The 20180-nt window shown below is 45.9% G+C and overlaps 1 protein-coding gene across 3 annotated transcripts; it reads left to right on the forward strand.

Moving 5' to 3' along the window:
• The first annotated feature begins 10747 nt into the window (after positions 1 to 10747).
• LOC123186098 (transcription factor PIF1) lies at positions 10748 to 12673 on the forward strand. 3 transcript variants are annotated; one of them, XM_044597894.1, is made up of 6 exons: positions 10748 to 10980; positions 11077 to 11189; positions 11278 to 11349; positions 11452 to 11517; positions 11823 to 12080; positions 12258 to 12673. In XM_044597894.1, the coding sequence occupies exons 2-6, from the start codon at positions 11106 to 11108 to the stop codon at positions 12342 to 12344; spliced, it is 567 nt and encodes a 188-aa protein (XP_044453829.1). In that variant the 5' UTR covers positions 10748 to 10980; positions 11077 to 11105; the 3' UTR covers positions 12345 to 12673. The 3 variants fall into 3 exon arrangements, with proteins under 3 accessions (XP_044453829.1, XP_044453828.1, XP_044453830.1); XM_044597893.1 differs by having other exon boundaries at positions 10749 to 10980; positions 11071 to 11189; XM_044597895.1 differs by having other exon boundaries at positions 10750 to 10980; positions 11071 to 11189; positions 11278 to 11343.
• The last annotated feature ends 7507 nt before the right edge of the window (positions 12674 to 20180 follow it).

Raw genomic sequence — 20180 nt, forward strand, 5'->3', positions numbered from 1 at the left:
AGGTAAGAAGATAGATGTTGCCAATATTTAAGTAAAGTACACGTTTGGTCCTCCTAATGTTGGCTTGTAACTCAACCGTTCTAGTACTTGCAAAATGCTTCAAAACAGTACTCAAACACACGAATACGTCACAGATACGGTCCTGTCTACATATGCAACATATAATAAAAGTGTAGGCCCATATTGACAGCATATGAGAGAGAAATAATACCAAAAATAAATTGTGTGCGGTAAGGGCATCTCCAATACCGGCCTCCAAAACAGACATTGTATTTGTCCACGGACAGTGATGTGGGGGCCAACCATCCAACCTTGTCTCATAAATATTTGCCTTTGTTTTTTTAAGTCCATGAGCTCAAAATAATATCATATCAAATATACAAGAGAAAATATTCATATACAGCAGTAGTTCTAATTTAAATATTATAATCAAACTAAGGTTTCAAATAAAATAATTCAAACTTGAATTCAACTCGCGCATATGTTCTAGTTGTCCCCTTTAACAGTTCATGGATGCCCAGTCAAGTCTTCCTTGAGCTGCTCATGAGTTGCTCGATGCTAAATTTGTGGATGCATTTGAACAAACTCATAAAACGTAGCTAGATCCTGATGTGGAAGTTGGATAGGATCAACCAGATTCTCAAGTTTCAGACCTCCGATAGCATCTTCACCCTCATCCTTCACGATCATGTTGTGCATGATCGCGCAACATGTCATCATCTCTCACAAGGTCTTTGCATCACATTGTTTAGCTGCTCCATGAACAACTGCAAAACAGGCTTGGAGCACTCCAAATGTCCTCTCCACATCCAGTCTAACTCCTTATTGTCTATGTGCAAAGTGAGCTATTTTCTGACCAACTGGCTTAGCGGTGGTCTTGGCGAAGGTAGCCCATGGAGAACAGAACCATCAACCAGATAGTGTCCATGTTGTACTGATGCCCATCGATAGTATAGTTGCAAAGAGAAGCTTGCCCTTCTGTCAACGTAGCAAACAATGGATTTCGCTACCGCACACTGATGTCATTGTGAGATCCGGGCATGCCAAAGAAAGCGTGTCAAATCCAAAGGTCATGTGATCTAACGATTCAACAATGATGGTGGGCTTCTTACCATGGCCTCGATATTACCCTTAGAGAGCTTTAAGTAGTTCTTCCATCTCTAATGCATGAAATAAAGAGATCCAAGCAAACCTGACCATCCTCTTACTCCAGACATTGCCAAGAGGTTCTCACTCTCTGTGAAATTGGGTTCTCTTGAGTCTCGAGTACTGAAGTCCAAACACCTCGACCACAATAGTAGCAAATCTGACCATGGCATCTCTGCATGTGCTCTCAGACATCTGGAGGTACTCGTCCCACGAAACTGGGGTCGTGCCATATGAAATAATTTGCAATGCAGCCTTGCATTTTTGGTTACCAGAGAATCAAATCCGTCCTATGGCATCCTTCATCGAGATGTAGTTATCATAGGACCGGATGCCATGCACTATAGAGGCAACCGAAGATATATTTCCGCATCCAAAAGCGGCAGCAAAAATTGTCCATCAATAGGGCATCGAGATCGAAGTAGTCATCTATCAATGCCAACCGCCCCTTGTGCCCTGTTCCGATCCAGCACTCCATGATCCTTGAGCGATCCCTTAAAATTGAGAACATGCTCTTTCGTACGCTCCGCGCCCACAAGAACCGCCCACATATTGCCATTTCATCCTCATAATCATCCTCGTCGCACGAGTTTTGGAATGACTCAACGTACTGCTCGTACATGTACTCCATGCCTTAATCCATTGCTTCAAGCTTCATATCAGGGACAAAAAAGCATTTCACCAAACACTTGCCGGACGTGGTGACCCCATTTGGGTCAAATGGTACATGCATGGCAGGTGGAGGAGAGTGTGGACGGGCGGCGTAGGCAAACCAGCCTCGCGACCGAGTGGAGCAGCGGACATCACGCAACTCCGGGAAGGGCTTGCCGAGCAGCCAGGGTGGTAGAGCGGCGACATCGGCGAGGGAGGAAGCAGATGAAGAGGAAGAGTGAATAGATGGAGACTCGAGGTTCGGATAGGGTTTTGGGTGGGTTAGGGGTGTCGGAGTCCTACGTGAAGGCGGTCCAGCCTCCCGCAAAGCTCCCCTAGTTCGCTTCCAGTTTACGGAAAAATGGACAAGCGGACTAGTCGGTGGATCGATCCAGAACGTCGCTAGATGGCAAACTGCTTCCGAACAATATGGTCCGGATGTATGCGGGCGATTCGAGGGTCGCCCTAAATTCAAACTTGGAATCTCAAGTGACTACTATGCACTTGATCTAGCTAAATTTATGTTTAGGTTTGAGCTTGAAGTCTTTATAGAGCGGCCCTATTTATCGCTCGCCTAGGCTGACACGTATAGAACTAAGATTATTTATTTATTTATTTTTGGATTAGTTCGAATTGCTTACCACATATGTCAGCTTGAGTAGCGTATATCTCTTCAAGCGATTTTCCTCATGTGCGTTTTCTACCTGTTTTTCGCAATTTAGTTTTATTATTCATGTTTTTTATATTTTACTTATTTTAACTTTAACATTTGTTTTCTCCTCTTCAAGAAAATTTTCCAATGCAATTTAAAAATTGTATTTTGATTTTTTACATGTCTTTGGAAAATGTTCAGTGCATATTAATTTTTTCTAAAGTTATTCTTACATTTTAAAAAACACTTCGAATATTTGTAAATACAAGTTGAACATTTTTCTATATAAACACCATGTAATTAATAATATATTTTTAGTACACATTAAATATTCTCAAAAACATGATGAATATTTTCCAAAATACACATTATCATCTTTTTAATAATTATGTATTTAAAAATACAATGAGGATACACAATAATTATGCGTGATTGTGGTTTTCGATGGAGCTTGGGCGTCTGGACGATGCTCCCTCGCAGCCCGTGGTGTGGTGTGTATCCCTGCCGCACCATCGCAGAGCAAATATTACTTGCTAGCAGATGCAAATATCCTGGCATAATAATAGTTTAAATATAAATATTACATTCAATATAACCGGATGTTCAACAAGTTTTTAAAAGTCATTGATAGAAATTCAACGTTACTCGAGTCCAACAATGCAACAATATCCGCAAATATTGGTCATCCAGACGTTGTGCCCCTTGAGCTCCATCTGATAATGTATGAATGTGAATGACCTGCCCTCCGTTCTGTGGTACAATAAGGTAACACACCTGGGCTATACAATATGATGATTATGAAGTTGCAACATTGAGTGAATCAATGAATTGACCAACATGTGAAGCAACAGGAAGCAAAACTTACGTACTCATGATTGATGCGGCCGGTGGCCATCTTCTCTTCACTTGTGCAATCGCATTGTAATACTTCATGATGAAGTTTGAGATGGTGCTCCAATGATGTGCTAGCGATCTCACATTGTGATTATGGATCACATGCAAGTTGTAAGGCACGAAGTGCTTTTGCTCATGAAACCAAGATTACGCATTTAGCCAAAGCACTGCAACCCTTGCTTCATGCCTACATAGTCTACACTTTTTCCCAACCACACATCATATAATAACTCATCGTGGATCACCAAGTACCTGCCATCGTGATTACTCCAAAGAGACAATGAAAACATAAAACAAAAGCTCAATGGAATTTGTCCGAACACTTGTCATACATGGTGTCCGGCATGGATGATGTCGGCAGGGGCGGACGATACTTGACTACGAATGAAACCGGGGTGGACGGTACCGCAGTCGAAGGAGGATATGCGCGTGGCGGGAGGGAGGGAGAGGGGGGCTCCGACAAGGTCTAGACGGCGTCCGGAGTGGTACAACAATGTTGGATTAGGAGGGTACAGATGCAGAGTAAGGGGGGAAGACAAAGTGGTAGAAAAGTGGTCCGAAAGAGGGGATTTGAGTGCACCGGGGTGTCCAAGTGCTACGTGAAAGAGGTCCGGGCTCCCGCCAACCTCTCCGGTCTGTGACGGTTTCACGGGAATTGAACACGCAAACGCGTCCGTAGACATGCAGCACCTTGTTGAAAGACAAAAAATGGTCGGACTTCTTGATCCGGCCGTTTGCGGGCGATATATAGCTTCAGGCCGGTCGAGAATCCACGAATCGGTGGACAAAACTCCCGATCGACACCACGTCGCACGTCCATGGAGCTACGTAACGTACGTGCTTTACCAGCCTAGCTACGGTTTTTTGTTCCATTCATTCATCAAAAAATTTCAGGGGACTGACGCGATGGACTCCGCAGGCCACGCGCGCCCTGGCCCTGCACAGTTCACGCCATGGACCTGAACTGCACGCCCTGCACGCGTGCGGTGGCTGGATGGATGCCACCCACACGCGCCGCGGAACATGCATGCCGGCACGCACACGTACGCAGCAGCACTGTATACGCAGCCATACCACACATGCGCCGCTACTGTGTGCAGCCTGTGCAGCTACCTAGATGCTACCCCATGCTAGCAGCTACACGTCCTACTCCCATAGGTCTCGAATCTCGACCTGATTCTCGCTGCATCGAACAATCTGGGCCTGGGCGGCCTACGAAAGCAAAGCAGCAGAATGGAGGTGACTGGCGCCTTTGTTCCCTAGCTCGCTCGCGCGCTCCCTGCCCCTCTTTCCTGCCAGGCCGGCCGGCATGGGCGCCCCTTGGACGGCGCCTCATCCGTCCATCCGGTCATGGCCGGTCGTTTGACGATGCGATCATGCGATTGCGGTATTTTACTCCCCTCTATCCTATCCTGGTGGTATATATGACGTAGTGCTACGCTGCTCTGCCCGTGTTCTGCGGGGAAGAAGATGCATGGGCTTCTGGCTCTGATTCCGAGGGCTGGTTTCGTAAACAACATGCTCGGCTGGATCATGGGCAGCTGGGCAGATTCCTGCTCCATCACTTGCTGCTTTTATAATTTGCTAGTCACGTCACATTCCATGTCACACTGAACCCTAATTTCGGTGCACATGAGCAGCCAATAGAGAATCCAGGCCGCATATTACTGAGCAACTAATCATGGGATACACATATATATACTCCCTCCGGTCGGTTTTGCAGGGTCCGCGCGAGTTTCTTGGTCCTCAATTTGACTTGACTAACTAATAAAAGGTGTCACATACCGTCAAAAACATATCATTAGATCCATTCATATTTGAATAAAGTTTTTAAACATATAATTTCAGGCCAATTTATGTGTGCATCAATGGATGCAGCTGTTATTCTCCTGTTTAAAAAAATGGTCTCATATAACCCATTTTTGCAGAAACAGCAAGCTAGATTGCAGACGCGCACACACACATGCGGAAACGTTGCTTTCCACTTGAAGAATAATCAATACTAGAGGGATTGGGTGCGCTTTATCGTGTTGTTGAATTTGTTGGGATTCTTTAATTTATTTACTCATTTTATTTCAAAATATATGGTATATTACTTTTTGAAAAGTCTAACCTTTTTAAGTTTGATCAAATTTATAGAGAAATATATCAAAATTCATAATACCAAATCGGTGTTATTAGCTTCATCATGAAATGAATTTTCATTGTTTTTGTTTAATACTGTGTATGTTGATATTTTTGGCTCCGAAATTTGGTCAAAGTTAAATTTGACTTTCCAAACAACTAGTAACCCTTATATTTTGAAACTGATGGAATATTTAGTTTGGCCGGTGAGGGAGACAACGGAGTGTCTATATGTTTATTTATAATATGGTTATTTGGTGGGCCTTTCGCGGTGTGATTCTGTGCTATCCGCTAACCAATCCATATTTATGTGGGGATATTTTTTTCATCAGTGATTGCATCTACTATATTCGTGCTATAGTATCACATGGTGGCACTTTTTTCTAGGTGATGGGAGTCTGCAAGGGGTTGATATGTTTTTATAGGCCGGTTGCTACTAATTGCATTGAAAAATCATTGGTCCGACCAAAATCGTAAATCAAATTCAAAATTGAATACCTCAATCGAATGAAAGAGGTTTAAAATTAGGGAACATAAAGAATTAAAATAATTAAATGGGAAAGCCCCTTGAAATTGTTGGCCTAGTCAAAATCTGGTGACCCAATTCTAAATTGTGGCCTCAATTAATTGTGAAGATTTAAAAATTAGAAAGCATGGTATATTGTATAAAAATGTTAAATGAGAGAGTTTTGAGGAATTGTTGACCCAGTCAAAATTGAGTGGCCAAATCCCAATTGTGATGCCTCCAATCCTAGGGAGCTTAGTGATATAGTATATTAATGAGACATCAAGGCGTGTCCCTGGTGGACTGGGGATGCCATCACCTTCCTAACCATCAAACTAGTGGTTGGTTCTCGAATATAAGCCATAGGTACTAAGAACTAGTTTTTTTGCAAAAAGGTCCCCAGATCAATTATAAAGTATCAAACAGCAGTACAAAGGACCCATAGAAACCACAAATTACATTCCAGTCCATAGAGAACCACACAACTTCAGTTACCAGAATGAGACGCAGTCGCACCGCCGCCGCCGCCTCGCACACGAAGCCGGCCTGACCTTGTAAAGAGCGGACCATCAGGCAGACGGGAAGACTTCGATCTACGGTCTCGAAGGACCAGCGCACCGGTAGAACCGTCATCATCCTCGCCGTTGAAGAAAATCTGCACTCGATCCACAGGGACCACAAATCACTCCTAGACCTAGATCCATCGATCCGAAGATAGGCAACCAGTCCAAGCCCTGCGCTCCTCAACATCGACGACGAAACCGCCTCCGATGAGGTGGAGAAGGAGCCAGGGAGACTTATTCTTCTCGACAGCGTCGTCACCACCACAACGCCGCCACAAGAAAACTAACTTGACCCTACGACCTACAACACCGACACAAATCCGGGATCCCCTTCTCCTCCCTTCGCCAGCACAGCCGACGAAGGAGGAGGGGACACACGAACTCGTCGACGGGAAGTGGTGGGTTGGAACTGCCCAGTCGCCTTTCTTTTCGCGAGAATACTAAGAACTAGTTGGTCGCATGTGTTATTTTATTCCAAGAAATAGTAAGAAGTACACATTTTTAGGTTCAAAATAGTGCATTTTATTAGTAAACTAATGATGCAAATATCAGAGCTAGCAGCAAAGCAGATCAACTTATGAATCATCATGGATATTGCACAAGTTCTCAATCATAACGTACTTACGATATGTGGTGGCAATGTATCCACTTGTTGCGTTGTCCTGATCAATTCTTATTCTTGTGTCGTGTAGATTCTCGTGATGGAAAGGAGAAGAGATACTAGTTCTTCCCTCCCCGGTTTATGCTGAGAAGAAGAGTTGGCAATGTTCGAGTGATTCGGTACTCGATATAGGAAGGAGAAAAAAAATAGGAATGGATGGACGGTTAAAGGTGTCTTAGGCGCCGGGAGTCTCCTTGTCCATAAGGAACCGGCCTTCTCAACCATTTTAATAGATCCATGATCAAGGGCTTCAGATATAGAAACATGATGTATAAGTGATCATAGCGTAACCAAATTTGACACTTTTGTCACCACCATGACAATCATCATTATCATAGCGCTTACACCACAAACCATGACATAGTAAACCGCTATCGCTCACCATTGACCCTACCTGAGATGGGTTGGCTAAGCAAACCGACCACGGAAAGGTTGTTAATCTGAGGCGGCCTGCCATGAAAAAGGGTACCAATCCATGATCTCTAAACACGACGGTGGGAAACCTGTCTCAGATAGCCAAGTTAGGCCCACCTCCGGTTTTGTGTATTAGTCAGCAAATCTTAGCTATGTGATAGTTTTTATTTATATGTTTGGTTCATTGCTGCAACTATCATTTGCCACACTTAATTGATTATCCATGTGAACTACATGTAACAGATTCAGATTCTTTACAAATGCTCGCACCATGTGTTGGTTAGTTGTTTCTTCTTCAGACTTTCTGTTGCAACCACAATGTTGCTAGATAGTAGATATAGTGGAAGATACTATCACTTCCGGCCCTTGAATCATCGTTGAGTTGCTGCTAGGGTTCATTTTCTCAGTCTTGTCTCCGTTTCCCAATGCCCTTCGAGGGTGTTGGCGGTGCGACTCACGGTAACGGCACCATTAGCCAACATATGGTTAGTCTATGTCCGTTGTCTTGGCAAAGGGAAGACCATCGGCGTTGGGGACAGTTGATGGTGTGCTAATGCTTACAATTATTCCTCTTGACTGTTGAGCAAGTGGGTGGCGTTTGTTATAGTATGTGTTGTCTCGGTAGTGTGATGCTTTGGAGGTGCTCCTCCGGCATTGCTAGAGATTGTCTGTGGTGGATGTCGTGTTTTGCAGTCTCGGTAGTGTTTCGCAATGTGTGCGCTTGATGTTGCATTTCCGACTCTACATGGTTTTCGTGTTTTCTTATTCATCTTCTCTTCTTTTTTAGTTCGTGTACTTTTGGTTCACTTGAACCCATCTTGTAGTATTAGCCATCGTTCAATCACATTTCCTAGTTTCACAAGGCATCGATCCGTTACGTGTAATAATTTCATTCCATATCTCATACTCCTAAAACCCCTTCTACATGCTGCATATATACTTCTTTTTTGGCGAACCATGCATGCTACACATAAATCCGTACGACATTGCTACTGCCTAAGGGCATCTCCAGCCGCGCCCTCAAGAAGGCCTCCCAAGCGTTTTTTTTGCGCCGGCGCCGAAAAATCGGCCCAGTCACGCCCCCAGGGGCCCGATTTTCGCCGGCCTGAGCCGAAAACAGCGTCGGCGGACCCAGGCCGAACCTGGCACGCTGGGGGGCGCCCAGGGGCGCCGGGGCGAATTATTAGCGCGAAACAGCCGCGGGCCCGCCGCGTCAGGGACACGGCTATCTTCTCGCCCCTTCGTCGTCCTCGGCGCCTCGTTTCCCGCGGCGAATCAATGCCAAAGCTGCCGCGTTGTCGCGCTGGTCAGCCTGCGCCATTGATGCCTCACGGGCGGCGCAGTGAAGACCGGATGACGCGCGTCCCTCGCCCTCCCTCGCCCGCCACGCGTACACACGGCGGCTCGCGCACGGGCGGCGCCTCGGCCTATATAAGACGCGCCCCAGCGCACTCGGCGACTCGCACTCTCTCGCCGTCGTCGTTCCTCCCTCTCCTCTCTCTCGTCGTCTCCAGTTCATCACACCCATGGCCGAGCGCTTCCCAGGCGACGGCGCGGCGGCGAACGGCTTCGGCCGCCGCCATCTTCACGAGGACGAGGCTCGCCTCCTTTTCGAGGCCGAGTACCCGGTCTCGCCGGACATGCGGGTGCCCGGGGCGTGGAGGATCAGCCCCAGCGGCGTGCCGGTGCCCCCGGTACCCACCGGCGCGGTGCGGCGTGCAGAGATCGCACGCATCCGCTCGTCCCTGCCGCGTGTGGCGAGGGAGGAGCCACGGTACGTCCCCGACAGCCCGCTCTAGGAGCCTTATTTCCGCCGCCGTCACGCCGAGCAGCTCGAGGCCACCAACGGCGTCGTGCCCTCCGACAGGCTCAACGCCGCCGGCCGGCGTCGGTGGTGGGGCGTGCCCGGGCACACGTTGGAGGCCGTCCTCGAGTACATCGAGGGCGGCAACACGCCGCGCCTTGAGTACCCCACTCCCCCATCCTTCTCACGCCGCCGGGGAAGCTCCTGGACCCCGAGGCGCATGGAGACCGGGGGGTCCTCCTCCTCGTCCGCCGGCTCCCCCTGCCTCCACCTCCGCCCCGTCAAGCTGGAGCCCCAGGGCACGCCTGTCAGCGTGCGCACCCGCAGCTCCGGCGTCCGCATCGGCGACAACGCCTCCCCCACCGGCCGCTTCGTCCTCGTCGAGCCCAAACCGGAGCCTGGCCTCCTCGCGGAGTACGAGGAGATAGCCCGGCGTGGCTTCTCCGACGAGGACGCTCTGCGGTGGGCGCGGGACGACTACCTCCGCGACGAGATGGTCCGGCAGCGCCGGGCCCTGTAGGAGATCGCCGCCCGCAAGCGTGGGCGCGAGGACGAGCACGGCGTCGTGGTCCTCGACAGCGACGACGCCCCCGGACCGTCCAACCCGCCGCGCCAACCGGGGGAGGGCTGCAGCAGGGACGGCGGAGGCATCGGCGGAGGCGACGACGACGACGGCGGCGGTGACTACACGCGGTTCTACAGCCTCCTCGGCATGTAAAACCGCGTGGGCGGGCGGCGAGGCGGGCGGCGAGGGTAGCCCGCGGTAGTTTTTCCTTTTAAAAAAAAATATGTTTAAATTTGAACGAACTCGAACGTGTTTGCATTGTGTTTGCGCCGAATTTGAACATTTTAAAAACCCGTGGGGGGCCGCGACTGGGGGGCATCACGCCCCCAGTGCGCGGTTTAACGCCGGTGCGCCCCCAGGAGGCGATTTTTTGCCCGTCTTGGGGGGCTAACGGCTGGAGATGCCCTAACACCTAGCTAGTGAAGAAATGACACCCATATCTCTCCGGGTATTTTGCACAAGCTGGCGATTGCTCTAAAGAATTCATGCTGACGAACCCTTGTATTGCAAGCCAAGTTTGAGCCATGCCCTAGCAAGGCCGTAGATGAAATGATTGACCACATGGGCGCCCTACAAAAATTGCAAACATCCCATCAGAGACCCCGATGCAGCTGACGATTACTCCATGCTGACGGACCAAGTGACCAGAAATTCCACACGGCCGGTGGAAAAAGATGAGGAGATGTCGACACGCACAGTGCTCACTCGCCACTAGCCACTCGATCAGTCGTTGCCATGACGCAAAAGCTTATAAAATCAGATGCCATAAGGCCATAAATACCATGCCGGCCTGGACAAAAGGTTGGTGCAGGGTCGAAGAGACCATCAACCAGGTCGCCTGACCATGAAAGGGTCTCTGAATCTCCATCCTCTCTAGCCTGCCTAGGGCTGGACCAGTTTGGCACTGCTAGATAGCTATAGCTAGCATCGGTTCATAAGGAGGTGTGAAGGCCAAAGGAAGCTCAGCAAGGAGACCTCAGACACCAAAGAGGAAGAAGAAGGTATGCATGGCTAGCTGAAAGCTTTTGTTCTTAGCTACTCTTCATTTGTACTCTGGCGTTGATCTTGTTCGATTGTTTCTTTATACCTAGTGGCAGGAAGGTGAAGAAGCTCATCAAGATCTCTGATGGAAGACGGCAGGGCTCTAAGGAGGATGTCTATCCCTACCCGCAGAAGCAGATCTGCCGATTTTCACAATTTTTCAGAAAGGGTAGGTTGCATATCGATGGATCACATCACAACCGCAGCCATTAATTAGCATTTCGTGTTCCTGAGCTTTCTGTGTGGTTTTTTTATAGAGGAGACGTGATAAGATCAACGAGAAGCTGAAGGCGCTGCAAGAGCTACTTCCAAACTGCACCAAGGTCCACGTAATGAACAGGCATGCCCCATCTTGGATCTTCTAGCTAGCCAGTGTATATTTCTTGCCGAGTTCTTCGCCTGATCTGTGGTCTCTCTACTGATTTAATTAGACGGACAAGGTGTCGATGCTAGATGAAGCAATTGACTACCTGAAATCGCTCCAGCTGCAACTCCAGGTATTTAAAAAATCTGGAATCACATCATATCATATATATGATCAGGTTCACTGTGTGCATGCTTGTAGAGTTGTAGACATGTTCTTTTATATGCTATCTATTCTTATGCATCATGTCATGTGCATGGCTAGCCTGTCAAAATTAATTCATATCTTCTCCAAAAATATCCAGATCTTCATGATCGAATTGCATGCATGCATGCGCTAATTTAATTTTAATATCAAGAGTCAAGACGCAATGAAGATCAACTAGTATAAATTACGCATTATGCTGGTTGGTCATGTCATGCATGAACATGTGTACAGATGCTGGTGATGGGGAAGGGGATGGCCCCCGTGGTGCCTCCGGAGCTGCAGCAGTACATGCACTACATCACCACGGATCCCGCTGCCCAGCTGATGCAGATGCCTCCCTCGGAGCCGCCGCGGCCGTTCCAGATCACGCACGCCAACCCGCCGCAGCGGGAGTCGGATTTCCTCAGCCAGATGCAGAACCACCTCCACCCCTCCGACCAGCCTCAGATCAACTTCCTCAGGCCGCCTAAACTGCAGCTCTACACCCCGGTATGTATATATGTGCTCCCTGAATATATTACATGTTTTATGCTAATTGATTCATCCATGTGTTTATGTCAACTGTAAACCACCGTACCCGGACAGTTGAACGGCATTACTACTGATAATGCATGACTGGCTGATGAGAGAAATTATTATCCATTGATCCGTAATGCATTCATGCAGGAGCAGAGGGGAGTTGTAGGCAGCAGCAGTGGCCACAACGGCGGCTGGATCCCGGAGAGGAATTCCTCCTACAACTTCATGGAGTGATGCATGAGCTGCGTGAGCCACTGATGAAGAGATCAATCGTAAGCAGTTTGCTAGCTAGTCCGAGAGATTGTTTCTCGTCTCAGAGAGAGAAGTGCCCAAGGGGAATGATGAATGTGATGTATGTAGTTAACTTGCTAGTTGTGTTTAATTTCGTCAAATAAAAAGAGGCTGTGTGATCTTGCTTGCTCCGAGCTTTCCTCATGTCTGGCATCCTGCCTGCGTGCATGATTGGGCTAATTAACAGAGCTTTTTTATGTGTTATAACCTCTATGAGCAAACATGGCTATCACAGGCAGGGATAGCATGCAATCCTTGCATTTTTTATCCAATTAATCTTCAGCAAGGAGATGAGAGTTATCAGGAGACATGCTTCTCTGCAACCTAACATGCTTTTGCCGGGAATTCAAAAGACACATCACACATGCATCTACATCTGAGACTGTAGAGTCGCAATTCAAAGCCAGCATGTGCATTCGTGTGCTTTGCGTTCATGGACTAGATACTAGATAGCATACTTTTGTATGCATCCAAGGATTGACCCCACAACTTCACCGAATCTTTCAGCTTCCATTCTTCTGCAAGCCTGCGGGTACAGGTATGTTGCAGCGCTAAAGTTGAGGGTCATGTAAGCAGAACCTTTGGCACCACTCCAGGCCCATGCCGTCAGGTAGCATGGGCAAGATTGATACCAGTGTACTGTTCCAGGCCCAAATATGTCAGCACTAATGTTGTTAGCTCCTGCTATTTATTGACCGTAGCTTCAAAAGAAAAAAAAAGTCGGTTCTAGTTGCACATTTTCTTTGAAAACTTAAATATGCAACTTCAGTAAAGAAAACGGATTAGCTTCTTGGCAGCTTAGCATTGCAATTTCTCGGTTGGCCAACAAAACCGGTCGATCTGAGCTAGAAGTGCATGCATTTTTTTTTCTAGAGCGTCGATCTTGCTTTATTAATTCATTGATGAAAGTACACTAGATAGTAATAATTGAAATGAACATTGACAACGAATATCCTCGATAAAACCAAAAGAGTTCCATCAATTATCTTCAGAGTCAACGTTACTAGATCAGCCCTTCGTATTGTTCATCCATGTATGTGGTGACCAAAACTACAGATAACCAAGCATGCAATCGTTATGGATTTTAAGAAGCCACATGATTTGCCCGCCCCAAGAGGTTGGAACATAATATAAGGTTGTTGAACGCACTATGGCCAAGGACATGACCCTCACAAGATACCCAAAGCTATCCAAAGTACAGAATTTTCATAGGTGATGACCTTAATGGGCGTGGGCTGGGCTTCACAACATCCCGAATCGAATGATACCTCACATCAATGTGCTTGGTCCAAGAGTGAAAATTTTAATTACTGGCAAGATGAATAACACTTCGACGTCCACAAAATAGAGATTATACTTCTCTTGCCTCATGCCGAGATCTTGCGTGAAGTTCTTCATCCACAACATTTCATTTTAAGCATAACTACATCTATGTAATCATTTTTTGTTATTTTGAAACACATTTATGCAATTTTGATTGCCATGACACAACTCCCACTTCATAGGTCACCAGCTATCTAGCAGTTGACTAACTAAAATCCCTATCGCTATCAGCTATCCAACGGCGAACTTCCTAAAATCACTATCACCAGAATAATTTGCATCACCTAGCCTTGTAGTACGGGATCATCAATTACAAAGCATAAACACGATCCTTGAGATACTTGATAGCCACAATTGTAGGGGGTGGTCGTCACCCTTTTCAATAAGTAAGAGTAGCAACCCCAACGAGTAGAAGAAGGAATTGATGCGTCAAAATAGATAGGAATAACTAAAAGGTATTGAATAATGTCATAGTGGTATGTTTGATGATTTGGATTCTTGCAATTAATTGAATAACAACAAATTTAAACTGGATTCACATGAAACCTAATCCTTAATTCTAGATGGCTTCTTGGCGGCTTGGTGGGAGGAATGGAGATATGGAATTCATGACCTTGGACTGGGTGATGTATGTGTGGCGATTAGGGTTTGTAGGGATTATAAATCCACATTGCTTCCTCATTCTCCATTGATATTGATCCACCTCACATTCAAGGGCTCCCAAACGTGAATGAGACGCCCCATAGACTTTCCTTATCTCCCATGACTTCTATGGAAACAAGTATCACAAAAAAATGGAGATTGGATGAGGACGTTGATGCGTCTCCAACGTATCTATATTTTTTTATTGTTCCATGATGTTTTATTATCAATCTTAGATGTTTTATAATTATTTTATATCATTTTTTTGGTACTAACCTATTGACATAGTGCCAAGTGCAAGTTGTTGTTTTTTTTCATGTTTTTTACTGTTGGAGAACGTAGTAATTTCAAAAAAATTCCTACGCACACGCAAGATCATGGTGCTGCATAGCAATGAGAGGGGAGAGTGTGATCTACGTATCCTCGTAGACCGACAGCGGGAGCGTTATGACAACGCAGTTGATGTAGTCGTATGTCTTCACGGCCCGACCGATCAAGCACCGAAACTACGGCACCTCCGAGTTTTGGCACACGTTCAGCTCAATGACGATCCCCGGACTCCGATCCAACAAAGAGTCGGGGAAGAGTTCCGTCAGCACGACGGCGTGGTGACGATCTTGATGTTCTACCGTCGTAGGGCTTCGCCTAAGCACCGCTACAATATTATCGAGGAGTATGGTGGAAGGGGGCACCGCACACGGCTAAGAAAACGATCATGTGGATCAACTTGTGTGTCTAGGGGTGCCCCTACCCCCGTATATAAAGGAGCAAGGGGAGGAGGCCGGCCAGCCCTAGGGCGCTCCAAGGAGGAGGAGTCCTCCTCCTAGTAGGAGTAGGACTCCCCTCTTTCCTACTCCTACTAGGAGGGGGAAAGGGAGGGGGAGAGGGAGAAGGAAAGGGGGGCGCCGCCCCCCCTCTCCTAGTCCAATTCGGACCAGAGGGGGAGGGGGCACGCGGCCCACCCTGGCCGCCCCTCTCTCTCTCCACTAGGGCCCATAAGGCCCATTACTTCTCCCGGGGGGGGGGGGTTCCGGTAACCCTCCGGCACTCCGGTTTTCTCCGAAATCATCCGGAACACTTCCGGTGTCTGAATATAGCCGTCCAATATATCAATCTTTATGTCTCGACCATTTTGAGACTCCTCGTCATGTCCGTGATCACATCCGGGACTCCGAACTAACTTCGGTACATCAAAACTCATAAACTCATAATATAACTGTCATCGAAACCTTAAGCGTGCGGACCCTACGGGTTCGAGAACAATGTAGACATGACCAAGACATGTCTCCGGTCAATAACCAATAGCGGAACCTGGATGCTCATATTGGCTCCCACATATTCTACGAAGATCTTTATCGGTCAGACCGCATAACAACATACGTTGTTCCCTTTGTCATCGGTATGTTACTTGCCCGGGATTCGATCGTCGGTATCTCTATACCTAGTTCAATCTCGTTACCGGCAAGTCTCTTTACTCGTTTCGTAATACATCATCTCGCAACTAACTCATTAGTTGCAATGCTTGCAAGGCTTATGTGATGTGCATTACCGAGAGGGCCCAGAGATACCTCTCCGACAATCGGAGTGACAAATCCTAATCTCGAAATACGCCAACCCAACATTTACCTTTGGAGACACCTGTAGAGCTCCTTTATAATCACCCAGTTACGTTGTGACGTTTGGTAGCACACAAAGTGTTCCTCCGGCAACGGGAGTTGCATAATCTCATAGTTATAGGAACATGTATAAGTCATGAAGAAAGCAATAGCAACATACTAAACGATCGGGTGCTAAGCTAATGGAATGGGTCATGTCAATCACATCATTCTCCTAATAATGTGATCCCGTTAATCAAATGACAACACATGTCTATGGTTAGGAAACATAACCATCTTTGATTAACGAGCTAGTCAAGTAGAGGCATACTAGTGACGTTTAGTTTGTCTATGTATTCACACAAGTATTATGTTTCCGGATAATACAATTCTAGCATGAATAATAAACATTTATCATGATATAAGGAAATAAAATAATAACATTATTATTGCCTCTAGGGCATATTTCCTTCAGTCTCCCACTTGCACTAGAGTTAATAATCTAGATTACACAGTAATAATTCTAACACCCATGGAGCTTTGGTGCTGATCATGTTTTGCTCGTGGAAGAGGCTTAGTTAACGGGTCTGCAACATTCAGATCCGTATGTATCTTGCAAATCTCTATGTCTCCCACCTGGACTAGATCCCGGATGGAATTGAAGCGTCTCTTGATGTGCTTGGTTCTCTTGTGAAATCTGGATTCCTTTGCCAAGGCAATTGCACCAGTATTGTCACAAAAGATTTTCATTGGACCCGATGCACTAGGTATGACACCTAGATCGGATATGAACTCCTTCATCCAGACTCCTTCGTTTGCTGCTTCCGAAGCAGCTATGTACTCTGCTTCACATGTAGATCCCGCCACAACGCTCTGTTTAGAACTGCACCAACTGACAGCTCCACCGTTTAATGTAAACACGTATCCGGTTTGCGATTTAGAATCGTCCGGATCAGTGTCAAAGCTTGCATCAATGTAACCATTTACGATGAGCTCTTTGTCACCTCCATATATGAGAAACATATCCTTAGTCCTTTTCAGGTATTTCAGGATGTTCTTGACCGCTGTCCAGTGATCCACTCCTGGATTACTTTGGTACCTCCCTGCTAGACTTATAGCAAGACACACATCAGGTCTGGTACACAGCATTGCATACATGATATAGCCTATGGCTGAAGCATAGGGAACATCTTTCATTTTCTCTCTATCTTCTGCATTGGTCGGGCATTGAGTCTTACTCAATTTCACACCTTGTAACACAGGCAAGAATCCTTTCTTTGCTTGATCCATTTTGAACTTCTTCAAAATTTTGTCAAGGTATGTGCTTTGTGAAAGTCCAATTAAGCGTCTTGATCTATCTCTATAGATCTTAATGCCCAATATGTAAGCAGCTTCACCGAGGTCTTTCATTGAAAAACTCTTATTCAAGTATCCCTTTATGCTATCCAGAAATTCTATATCATTTCCGATTAGTAATATGTCATCTACATATAATATCAGAAATGCTACAGAGCTCCCACTCACTTTCTTGTAAATACAGGCTTCTCCAAAAGTCTGTACAAAACCAAATGCTTTGATCACACTATCAAAGCGTTTATTCCAACTCCGAGAGGCTTGCACCAGTCCATAAATGGATCGCTGGAGCTTGCACACTTTGTTAGCTCCCTTTGGATCGACAAAACCTTCCGGCTGCATCATATACAACTCTTCTTCCAGAAATCCATTCAAGAATGCAGTTTTGACATCCATCTGCCATATTTCATAATCATAAAATGCGGCAATTGCTAACATGATTCGGACAGACTTAAGCATCGCTACGGGTGAGAAGGTCTCATCGTAGTCAATCCCTTGAACTTGTCGAAAACCTTTTGCGACAAGTCGAGCTTTGTAGACAGTAACATTACCGTCAGCGTCAGTCTTCTTCTTGAAGATCCATTTATTCTCAATTGCTTGCCGATCTTTGGGCAAGTCAACCAAAGTCCACACTTTGTTCTCATACATGGATCCCATCTCAGATTTCATGGCTTCAAGCCATTTTGCGGAATCTGGGCTCACCATCGCTTCTCCATAGTTCGTAGGTTCATCATGATCTAGTAGCATGACTTCCAGAACAGGATTACCGTACCACTCTGGTGCGGATCTTACTCTGGTTGATCTACGAGGTTCAGTAGTATCTTGTTCTGAAGTTTCATGATCATCATCATTAGCTTCCTCACTAATTGGTGTAGGTGTCACAGAAACTGGTTTCTGTGATGTACTACTTTCCAATAAGGGAGCAGGTACAGTTACCTCATCAAGTTCTACTTTCCTCCCACTCACTTCTTTCGAGAGAAACTCCTTCTCTAGAAAGTTTCCGAATTTAGCAACAAAAGTCTTGCCTTCGGATCTGTGATAGAAGGTGTATCCAATAGTTTCCTTTGGATATCCTATGAAGACACATTTCTCCGATTTGGGTTCGAGCTTATCAGGTTGAAGCTTTTTCACATAAGCATCGCAGCCCCAAACTTTCAGAAACGACAACTTTGGTTTCTTGCCAAACCACAGTTCATAAGGCGTCGTCTCAACGGATTTTGATGGTGCCCTATTTAACGTGAATGCGGCTGTCTCTAGAGCATAACCCCAAAACGATAGCGGTAAATCAGTAAGAGACATCATAGATCGCACCATATCTAGTAAAGTACGATTACGACGTTCGGACACACCATTACGCTGTGGTGTTCCGGGTGGCGTGAGTTGCGAAACTATTCCGCATTGTTTCAAATGTACACCAAACTCGTAACTCAAATATTCTCCTCCACGATCAGATCGTAGGAATTTTATTTTCTTGTTACGATGATTTTCAACTTCACTCTGAAATTCTTTGAACTTTTCAAATGTTTCAGACTTATGTTTCATTAAGTAGATATACCCATATCTGCTTAAGTCATCTGTGAAAGTGAGAAAATAACGATATCCGCCACGAGCCTCAACATTCATCGGACCACATACATCTGTATGTATGATTTCCAACAAATCTGTTGCTCTCTCCATAGTACCGGAGAACGGTGTTTTTGTCATCTTACCCATAAGGCACGGTTCGCAAGTACCAAGTGATTCATAATCAAGTGGTTCCAAAAGTCCATCAGTATGGAGTTTCTTCATGCGCTTTATACCGATATGACCTAAACGGCAGTGCCACAAATAAGTTGCACTATCATTATCAACTCTGCATCTTTTGGCTTCAACATTATGAATATGTGTGTCACTACTATCGAGATTTAATAAGAATAGACCATTCTTTATGGGTGCATGACCATAAAAGATATTACTCATATAAATAGAACAACCATTATTCTCTGATTTAAATGAATAACCGTCTCGCATCAAACAAGATCCAGATATAATGTTCATGCTCAACGCTGGCACCAAATAACAATTATTTAGGTCTAATACTAATCCCGAAGGTAGATGTAGAGGTAGCGTGCCGACCGCGATCACATCGACTTTGGAACCATTTCCCACGCGCATCGTCACCTCGTCCTTAGCCAATCTTCGCTTAATCCGTAGTCCCTGTTTCGAGTTGCAAATGTTAGCAACAGAACCAGTATCAAATACCCAGGTGCTACTGCGAGCATTAGTAAGGTACACATCAATAACATGTATATCGCATATACCTTTGTTCACCTTGCCATCCTTCTTATCCGCCAAATACTTGGGGCAGTTCCGCTTCCAGTGACCAGTCTGCTTGCAGTAGAAGCACTCAGTTTCAGGCTTAGGTCCAGATTTGGGTTTCTTCTCTTGAGCAGCAACTTGCTTGCTGTTCTTTTTGAAGTTCCCCTTCTTCTTCCCTTTGCCCTTTTTCTTGAAACTAGTGGTCTTGTTGACCATCAACACTTGATGCTCCTTCTTGATTTCTACCTCCGCAGCTTTCAGCATTGCGAAGAGCTCGGGAATAGTCTTATTCATCCCTTGCATATTATAGTTCATCACGAAGCTCTTGTAGCTAGGTGGCAGTGATTGGAGAATTCTGTCAATGACGCAATCATCTGGAAGATTAACTCCCAATTGAATCAAGTGATTATTATACCCAGACATTTTGAGTATATGCTCACTGACAGAACTGTTCTCCTCCATCTTGCAGCTATAGAACTTATTGGAGACTTCATATCTCTCAATCCGGGCATTTGCTTGAAATATTAACTTCAACTCCTGGAACATCTCATATGCTCCATGACGTTCA

Source organism: Triticum aestivum, chromosome 2A, assembly GCF_018294505.1.
Source record: "Triticum aestivum cultivar Chinese Spring chromosome 2A, IWGSC CS RefSeq v2.1, whole genome shotgun sequence".
Classification (NCBI taxonomy): Eukaryota; Viridiplantae; Streptophyta; class Magnoliopsida; order Poales; family Poaceae; genus Triticum; species Triticum aestivum.

Coding starts and splice junctions, on each gene's coding strand:
- LOC123186098 (XM_044597894.1), top strand. CDS start 11,106: ATGGAAGACGGCAGGGCTCTAAGGAGGATGTCTATCCCTACCCGCAGA. Junction 11,350..11,451: donor CAAACTGCACCAAGGTCCAC/GTAATGAACAGG, acceptor TGATTTAATTAG/ACGGACAAGGTGTCGATGCT. Junction 12,081..12,257: donor AACTGCAGCTCTACACCCCG/GTATGTATATAT, acceptor GCATTCATGCAG/GAGCAGAGGGGAGTTGTAGG.